Genomic DNA, 9,933 nt, shown 5'->3' on the forward strand with positions numbered 1-9,933 from the left:
TATTAAGCATACACCGTAATGTATGTATATAGCTATTTTTGTTAACATGCACTTTTAATTTCAACTAATAAGTTTTCATATCACAATAAATATTTTTTAACTATAATAGCCAAGACTTAGTCATGATCATAAGACGATAGCTCTTGTAGCTAAGTTTGATTCTGCTATTGAAATTTAGCTTCTATTGCTAAGTCTTTTTTTACACACTTTTGCACTACTCAAAATTTTATAATTTTATAAACAATGTGATATATAAGCTCGTATATACGTATAGACGTTGAGCGTCGTTTCTAGACATATTATTGAAATGAATCATAATATGGATTGGAATGACGTTAGAATTTTAGATTGTGAAAGCAATTACTACAAAAAGTTAATATCAAACACAATACACATTAAACAACAAAAAAAACAGTTTGAATCTTATAGATGATATTGCTTTATTGGACAAGACATATTTCCCGATTTTAGACAAAATAAACAAAATATAAATAAATTTCACCTTTTTCTAAATAATATATATAAAACTCATGAGAGACATACTGCATATACAATCAGCCTAGAAGTCGATAAAGAATAACACATTATAATGGAAATCGAGGCAAATAATAAAAATATGTAAGTGTTTGCAATTTAACTAATATTAATTATATCTAATAAATTCCGTATAAAAGTTTAATTGTACGCTATTGTTAACATAGATCGAACAATAATTATTTCTGAGCACCGAAATTAATACGAAAAACATGGACATATTAGTATATTTTATAATGCTAACAAGACAATTATAGCTTTAAGATGAAATTTATAGACCGTTATTATATGTAATTGTATTTAATTTTGCGATTGAGAAGTCACAAGTAAGTGATGAAACGTCTTGCACGAATTTTTTGTAAATTTTATATTTAAATACAGTAATTTTACTTTGTCATCCATATTTGCTCGTGTAAAAGCCTTTTTTTATTGTATTAATTTTATAATTTTCTCTTTCTACTGAATAATATTCTGCGAATGACTGCAGCATCGTCTGGATAATGCTGTCCTAGCATGTTATTTGGAACATAATGATTATCTTCAAATTTACAGAAATATTTTCCAGTTTCTGAATTATTTATCCATTCTTTGCATACCGATGTTATAGCGCCTAAAAAAAAAACGTAAAAATAAAAAATATAGTATCAAATGTATTATGCCATCCCATACAGCACCGATAGATTGCAAAAACATTACAACAATCTTTCACCGCAATATTGCAATATTGCAAATTTACTGCAAAATGTTGCTACATCATTGCTGTTGAATTGCAGCAATGTTAAAATGTCCGCTTTTTGGAAGATAGCAACAAAATATTACAACAATATTGCAATAAATTAATATTAATGTTATTAATAAAATTATTGATTATCGTTAACATCTTTTATTGTACAATATTGCAAAAAATTATTTTATTACAATATTATATTCAGCAAATACCAAGTTACAGTTATATAATTGTTAGTTGTAATTTTCCACTCAACAATATAATTGTTATAATACACGTATTATATTTTTGAGTGGAAAATTACAACTAACAATTATATAGCTGTAACTTGGTGTTTGCTGGGTATATGTATATATATTACAATATATAAATTATAGAATTTGGATTACATGCAATATTTCCGAAATATTAATGTCATGTTGCTACAAGTGTGCTGGAATTTTGTGCACCTATATCTCTGCAATGTCTTTATAATGTTGCATTGCAACTTGCAACATTGCAACGTTGCTGCAATATAATTGCAATAATCTGTGCTGTATGGGATGTAACATAAACAATATAAACAAAAATATCACAAAATATACAGTATATAAAGTATAATGAAGTATTACATATAACACATACATTGTGGAACGTAACACAGATCATTCTCGATTAACAAAACGTAGTGCGGTTGCGATTTCCAATTATCAATGTTATTTTTCGGTATACATTCCTTTTCAATATCATTCAGAATACAATATGTTTCCTTATGTACAAAGCGTTCAATGTGGCATTCGTTGTGCCACCCAATAATGACTCCAGCAACATCTTTTTGTGTATTATCTTCCAATTTATGCTTATGTGTAACTATCAATCCAATCGCATATTTTAGATTAGGCGATCTTTTTTTCCGAAACGTTTCATCTGGTGTACATATTGTCTGAAAAATTAGTATAGTTGACGCTTTTATATATATTATGTAATTTATATTATTATAATAATTTGAATTAAAAATAATTATAATTACATTTTTATACGTATAATTATAATATATGTTACTTTGTTACATATCTTTAATTTATAATGTGCAATGTGTGAATTTAATTGTCTTACCTCATTATAATCAATCATATGTTCAGATCCTAACTCATACTTAAAATAGTAAAAGGAAAAGGGGCCAAATATCCACAAATACATTATATTCTCAATGGTTGAAATCGATCTTGACGACATAGACTTAAAAAAATTGTTTTTTTAATCAAAATCACTTATGATATCATATATGGTATAATGATTAAATTCAAATTATAAATGTGTGTAAGAAAAAAAATATTTAGATATATTTTCAAAACTTTATAATCTAAAACTAATGTTATGTATTATATGCTTTTTTAATTTATTAGAATTAAGCTATTGATTTCAATGTTTTTATAGTATTTTACAGAGGAAACATCGTTGATTATGTCTTTTATATTAAACGTCGCAGTTATAACCACTATAAAATGAAAGTCTAACACTACCAATATTTTATATAAATAACTACTTACCATACGTGCATTTCTGTCTCTAACTTGAGACGACACTCGTTGGCATTTTCTTATGTTAGAAATCTTTGCATTATCTGTATTATCTGTCCATTCAAACGTGAAACATTCTGTATTTTCTGTACAATTTCTGTATAAACAATAAAGAAATAACATGTTCATGTACATCAGTGTAATGTAGATGTTTAAAAATAATATTTATTCAATGATAAATTTTTTAGTCTTTTTTGAACTAATTCTTTCTTATAGCAAAAGAGAAAACTTATTATTATTATTATTTTACTTATTCAATGTATTATAGTACAATATATTAAATTATATGTATATCATTTGTTAACAAGACATTTATCGAAAGTGTCCTTCTACTTTAGAAATCAATTTTTTTCAATCTAATGTTTCCTTTAATACTTCCAAAATTAGATCATTCTTTTTCAAAATAATTTCTTTTTCAGCCATGGTTATGTCCAATAGTTTCTCTTTTTTCAAGTAAAATTCTGTTCATAATAATTGTTAAACGTACAAAATAATCTTATTTCCAATTGCATAAGTTAAATTTATGAAATTTTTAAAACTTATAAAAAATATAACTTTTATATTAAAAATAAGAGAAAATTTATAAAGTTAATAAATAAACCTTATTAAATTCTATAACTTTTGTCTCGATATTTATATAAAATAATTTATTTTCGAGACATTTGATTAGTGCAAGACTATATTGGAACACGCTGCATATCAAATCAAATCTTAGTTTTAACATGAATTAAAGTAATTAATTACTGATGCAGTTTCGTAAAAGAAGAAATTAATTAAAATTTTATAAATAAGATTGTTCAATTTTTTTCGACTTTCCAATTATATAATTCATTTTGCACATAAAAGTATGTATTGAAATAAACATATCAATGAAAAAAATTATCCACGAAACATATATAAGCTTAAATATATAGGATACAATTGTTGTTTTAGAAAAACGCTATATTACTATGTATAATTAAATATTATATTTCTATTCTATTTTGTTATCTATTCTTTGGAGTAGTTTAATTGTGAAATTTAAGATACGTAACAAAAATAATTATATTTTTTAAAGATATTTATAAGTTTTAATTTTATGCAAAAACGAAGATTTTTTTGTAATACTTTTTAAACATTGACTTATATTATAATGCAACAAATAAAATATTTGAGAGGGGAACCATGGAGAAACATATTTTTAATTGTGTCACAAACAATCACAATATAATAATATTTAAAAAATATCGTTAATATTATTAAATATACGAGTTTAACTCGTATATTATGAATAAAAAATAATACAGCGAGTTATATATACGCTTTTTGATGAGTGTGTAATAGCTGTTAAATATAAATAACTTTAATTATTTAAGAAAATTACAATCTTCAAATACGGAACGTTTCAACATTTACTGTTGTCTCTTCAGCCGCTATCATATGAAAATTAGATTACAATCAGAAATAAATAAATGGTCGAAAATTATGTTGTTCGAAATGACGCTAAGGTTTGTTACAAACACTTATTGTTATATATATATATATATATATATATATATATATATATATATATTGGTTGTTTAAAGTCTGTAATAAAAACGTTTATTTATATTGGTTGTTTCCTATGCTGAAAATATCTGTACGTTGTGGTTGTTTGTGACATATTTAATAAATAAATAAATAAATATATATATATATATATATATATTGTCTACAGTTATATATTTACCTGGATTGCCAAACCAAAAGTGTATTTGAAATAAAATCACCGTCTATATCGTCTATATCGTTTTTTGTTGTTTCAACATGTAAACCCAATCTGTTTGCAACGCAGATATATATTGCCAACCACAACGTTTGTTTATAATATAATGTGTCTTCTTTAGTCTGTCGAAGAATAATAAGTGTAAAAATATAATAAAAATAATTATAATACAGAATTAATATTATATTTATGATAAATTGAAAAATTATTATATAATTCATGATAGATAATAAAAAACATACATAAAAAACTTAACATACCTGCGACATATAAATATGATTCGGTTCCATCCATGATTTATAAGAATCAAAACTTATGATAATTTTGTCGAGTACATATTTTATTGATTTTGCATCTTTTTCGCACCAAAAATTCTTATTAATATGATTATTTCTCCAAATGGATAATTGTTCAGGTGGCATGGACAATATTGGATGCTGGAGATATTCATCTTTTAACAACTTTAATACTTCTTGCACAATATTGTCTATGAATTTATCTATATACAACATAGTAATACCCTTATTGGGATGACAATATTGTAATATTGCGACAATTAAATCCTCCAAACGTTGCTCATGATTGGGTATTGCTACAATTGGTTTCAAATGTAAAGAATAAAATATGTATTGATACAGACATTTAAATATTTTTATGCTGTAGTATCTTTCTGTTAAATTACATTGGCTGAAAAAATGTACAATATGTAAAATTATTACAGAATAATCAATTACACATAATAATAATTTTTTATATTTTCAAATACATTTAGTCACGCACATACCGGTGATTTTGTTGATATATGTTTCTAGTAAGTTCATCATATAAAATCAACAATTTTAAAGAGTGCTCTTTTACATGCAGATCGAGAGATTTTACTATAATATCGTTTTCATGTATATTACGGTAATAATACATCTGAGACATACGAGACACATAAAGCCACAAGTCATCCGTACATTTCATTCCCTCTTTAAAATGTTTAATATTTAAGTCATTAAATTCAATGCCCATTTTGTCTTTACAAAATAGCTGTGCAGTAGGCCATCTAAAATTTAAAACACAAAACACTTAATAAAATTTTCAAAAATCATACTAAGAAAATTAATTCATCATCTCATATTATATATTCAAATCAAATTGAAAAAACTAATGATTATTAATGATTTTTAGATTCCGTGAATTTTAAAATGTAAAAAACGCAAAATATTATTTTCAAATACATACATATTTACGCATACTATATATTTTTGATTTGTTTTATACATTGTTTTATTCCGACAAACTGATATTTTATGATTAACGGCGATGTTGTAATAAAATGTTAAATAATAAGAGAATTTGTTTTTTATTTTATTACTGCATCATAGCGCGATGAAATATGTACACAGATATATATATATATATATATATATATATATATATATTATTATATTATATATAAATATTAATATTTATATATGATTATATTATATATATAAATTTTATATTTATATATACATTACAAATGTTAGCTTATCGGTAATTTACATACTAATTGTTGTTAATATTGTATTAAAGTGTCAGTGAGTTCTCTCCAGAACTATTATAAAGTCGATTAATGAGCTGTAATATATATTTCGAAGTAATTAAGTAATTACATTTGAAATTCGCCCTCTTAATAATTAATTCTTACATTCTCAAATCTGCTTTAGCATACAGATTATTTATTCCTAATTGAGTGTTTCTTTATTTTTAGGAGAAAGTAAATTCTGGTAGCGTAACTAATCTAGCAGTTATTAATGGAATACCAAAAAATGTGGGGACACTATAAAAAGAAACATTTTTTGCTATATTTTTGTAAATACATCCCTCAGAGAATTCGTACTTTATAACAATGTTTAGAACAACTAGAACATATTCCAGGACAACAAAAATTGGATTTTTCAAAAAATGGGGGGCCGCTATAAAAAACCGTTCTTTTGCGTTTGTTCTGTTGTTTTTTGGGTTTTACATTTATAACTCTGGAACAATGTAGAACAAACATAGAACAATCTGGAACAACTATACAAACATTAAAAATAAAAAAATAAAGGGCTAATTTCATACACACGAAACTTTCTCGCAATTTTTCGAATATGAGTATATATATATATATGTAAGCCGGCGCGGCGCGATTTTTTTTCTCTGTCGAACCATTATTGATAGCTCGAGACTTTTAAAATACGTGTGTTTATTCATTGATTATTGTACGATTCGTCACGCTAAAAATAACTTACAATATTTAAAGAATTCAAGAAATGTATTTTTTTATTAATCGTAAGTTATTTTTATCGTACACACGTGACAAATCGAAGGAATGAGAACACTTCATTTCGATGGGTACAGAAGAATAATTAAAAGCGCTAACCGGAAAACTTTTTCGCATGTGTGAAATCTTAGGTGCCATCTTAGAAATTTCTCTACTGATGAATTTATAATTAAAATGTATACTTTTTGTATAAAATAATTATTTTTCTAGATTTCGAATTTGTTTCTGAATTATATTGTTATACAAAAAATTACCTTATTAACAGTTATATTATTATTTTTACAATTGCACGAGTATATATCGATAATAAAGCAAAAATTTATTCTTATTATAACAAAAATCTATTCTTACAATTATTCTTATATACCAAAAAATTATTTCTTCAAACATTATTTTTTATAAAAATTAAAATCTTTCATAAATCTTTTAATGCTAAATAAACTTTCTTCTTTATAACTTTTAGCTGCAATTTTGTTAATTTGCACAATTTTATTCAGAAAGTCTAATCAAGTCATGTTTTAAAACGACACAATATCTGCAAAAATTTTGCAAATTTGGAAAATTTAAGTATAAATAAATTTTAAAATATCTTATATATAAATTCATTTAGATATATTTTAAATGTCAGAATATTATTTTAAATTTTTCAAAAAGGCAATATTTTGCGTAAAGTTATTTAAATATTTTTTGTGCCAAGTTTTGCAAAGTTCTTTTTTATATGATGTGTCCATCAAGTAAAATAACAAAAAAGTTCATACATAAAGAAATTTACCTCTGAGCATATTTTTTCTTCCAGAGAGTTTCATAATGGGACATCCACTCAAATCTCTTGCACGTGGAACTAAAATTCTCAACGTCCCTCAAGCTAATAGTTTCGTTTTCCAGAATACTTAATATAATTTCGTTAGATAAATCCTGTATCGTAATCATTATATAATAATATAAAAATAACTTGCAGCTTTTATCTTAACGAATCGAATGATATTCTATGCACCAACTCCGCTTTGTAGAAAGCACGTGGTTTACTGCATCGTGAACAGCCATAGACTGGAAATGATCAAAATGCTTCGAGGGAGGAGATGGGGAAACAAAGAAAAGAATTTTAGCCAATACAAAGTAACTATTGTATACTATTCGTCATAGTTTCACTTTTATTGCAACCTTTATCTTTTATCTTTAGAATATGTGTCCTTTTGTCAGATCTCGCCAATGGAACAAGAACAAAAAAAAATATGATTTTTAGTATACAATTATTATGGTTATGCACTTATCAAAAACACATTGAAAAGAAGATAATTTTGAGAATAAATAAAAACCTCCGGATCAAGTCCAAGAAAGATCATAGTGGAAACTGAAACTCGAGTGAAAAATAAAAGAAATATATATATTGTATTTTTTTTTGTCCCCCCCCCCCCCCCCCATTTCCCTTCCACGAAACATTTTGTCATTCCCAGTCTATGGCAGTTCACGACGCAGTAAATCACGTGCTCTCTACAAAGCGAAGTTGGTGCATAGAATATCATTCGATTTGTTAAGATAAAAACTGCAAGTTATTTTTATATTATTATATAATGATTACGATACGAAATTTATCTAACGAAATTATATTAAGTATTCTGGAAAACGAAACCATTAGTTTGAGCGACGTTGAGAATTTTAGTTCCACGTGCAAGAAATTTCAGTGGATATCCCATTATAAAACTCTCTGGAAAAAAAAATATGCTCAAAGGTAAGTTTCTTTATGTATACATTTTATTGTTATTTTACTTGATGGACACATCATATAAAAAGGAACTTTGCAAAACTTGGCGAAAAATATATTTAAATAACTTTACGCAAAATATTGCCTTTTTGAAGAATTTAAAGTAATATTATGACTATTAAAATATATCTAAATGAATTTAAGATATTTTACAAATTATTTATACCGAGCCTTTTCAAATTTGCAAAATTTTTGCAGATATTGTGTCGTTTTAAAACATGACTTGATTAGACTTTTTGAATAAAATTGTGCAAATTAAAAAAATTGCAGCTGAAAGTTATAAAGAAGAAAGTTTGTTTAGCATTAAAAGATTTATGAAAGATTTTACTTTTTATAAAAAATAATGTTTGAAGAAATAATTTTTTGGTATATAAGAATAATTGTAAAAATAGATTTTTGTTATAATAAGAATAATTTTTTGTTTTATTATCGATATATACTCGTGCAATTGTAAAAATAATAATATAACTGTTAATAAGGTAATTTTTCGTATAACAATATAATTCAGAAACAAATTCGAAACCTAGAAAAATAATTATTTTATACAAAAAGTATACATTTTAATTATAAATTCATCAGTAGAGAAATTTTTAAGATTGCACCTAGGATTTTACACATGCGAAAGAGTTTCTCTGTTAGCGCTTCGAGTTATTCTTCTGTACCCATCGAAATGAAGTGTTCTCATTCCTTTAATTGGTCACGTGTGTACGATAAAAATAATTTACGATTAATAAAAAAAATACATTTCTTGAATTCTTTAAATATCGTAAGCTATTTTTAGCGTGACGAATCATACAATAATCAATGAATAAACACACGTATTTTAAAAATCTCGAGCTATTAATAATGGTTCGAGAGAGAAAAAAAATCGCGCCGCGCGGACTTATATATATACTCATATTCGAAGAATTGCGAGAAAGTTTCGTGTGTATAAAATTAGCTCTTTATTTTTTAATTTTTAATGAATATAAGTATGCTGTCTTCTAAGCCGGGCAATAGAGCCAAGGAAACGAAAAATTAATTAAACGGAACTGTATCTCAATGTGAGATCCCAAAGTTCCACATATAAATTAATTTCGAAACTTACATATGGAGAAATAAGCGAGAAAAATATAGGTCTGAAAAGTCGCTGAAGCGGGAATCGAACCCGCGTCTTTCACTTTCCGGGCGACTGCTCTTACCAACTAAGCTATTCAGACCCTCTCGATCCCATATTTTTCATTTGCCTCTTTAGTAGATGTTAGTAAATACCGCCGTGATTAACCCAAGGCGTGAATAAACTCAGAAATAAATATTTTTATCGGCTCTCAATATAAA

At 25.5% G+C, this 9,933-nt stretch overlaps 1 protein-coding gene across 1 annotated transcript; it reads right to left on the reverse strand.

The window, feature by feature from the left end:
* Window positions 1–753: 753 nt before the first annotated feature.
* Window positions 754–5,105, reverse strand: LOC146721984 (uncharacterized). The gene is made up of 6 exons (XM_085485754.1): window positions 4,825–5,105; window positions 4,529–4,686; window positions 2,791–2,917; window positions 2,357–2,479; window positions 1,886–2,183; window positions 754–1,144 (listed from the first exon to the last, which is right to left on the reverse strand). The coding sequence occupies exons 1-6, from the start codon at window positions 5,074–5,076 to the stop codon at window positions 975–977; spliced, it is 1,128 nt and encodes a 375-aa protein (XP_085341880.1). The 5' UTR covers window positions 5,077–5,105; the 3' UTR covers window positions 754–974.
* Between the last annotated feature and the right edge of the window lie 4,828 nt (window positions 5,106–9,933).

This window comes from Nylanderia fulva, unplaced genomic scaffold, assembly GCF_048542155.1.
Source record: "Nylanderia fulva isolate GAGA-0341 unplaced genomic scaffold, ASM4854215v1 Scaffold39, whole genome shotgun sequence".
Classification (NCBI taxonomy): Eukaryota; Metazoa; Arthropoda; class Insecta; order Hymenoptera; family Formicidae; genus Nylanderia; species Nylanderia fulva.

Coding starts and splice junctions, on each gene's coding strand:
- LOC146721984 (XM_085485754.1), bottom strand. CDS start 5,076: ATGTTGTATATAGATAAATTCATAGACAATATTGTGCAAGAAGTATTA. Junction 2,918..4,528: donor CTTTTGGTTTGGCAATCCAG/GTAAATATATAA, acceptor TTGTTTATACAG/AAATTGTACAGAAAATACAG. Junction 2,184..2,356: donor ATATGATTGATTATAATGAG/GTAAGACAATTA, acceptor CTAATTTTTCAG/ACAATATGTACACCAGATGA.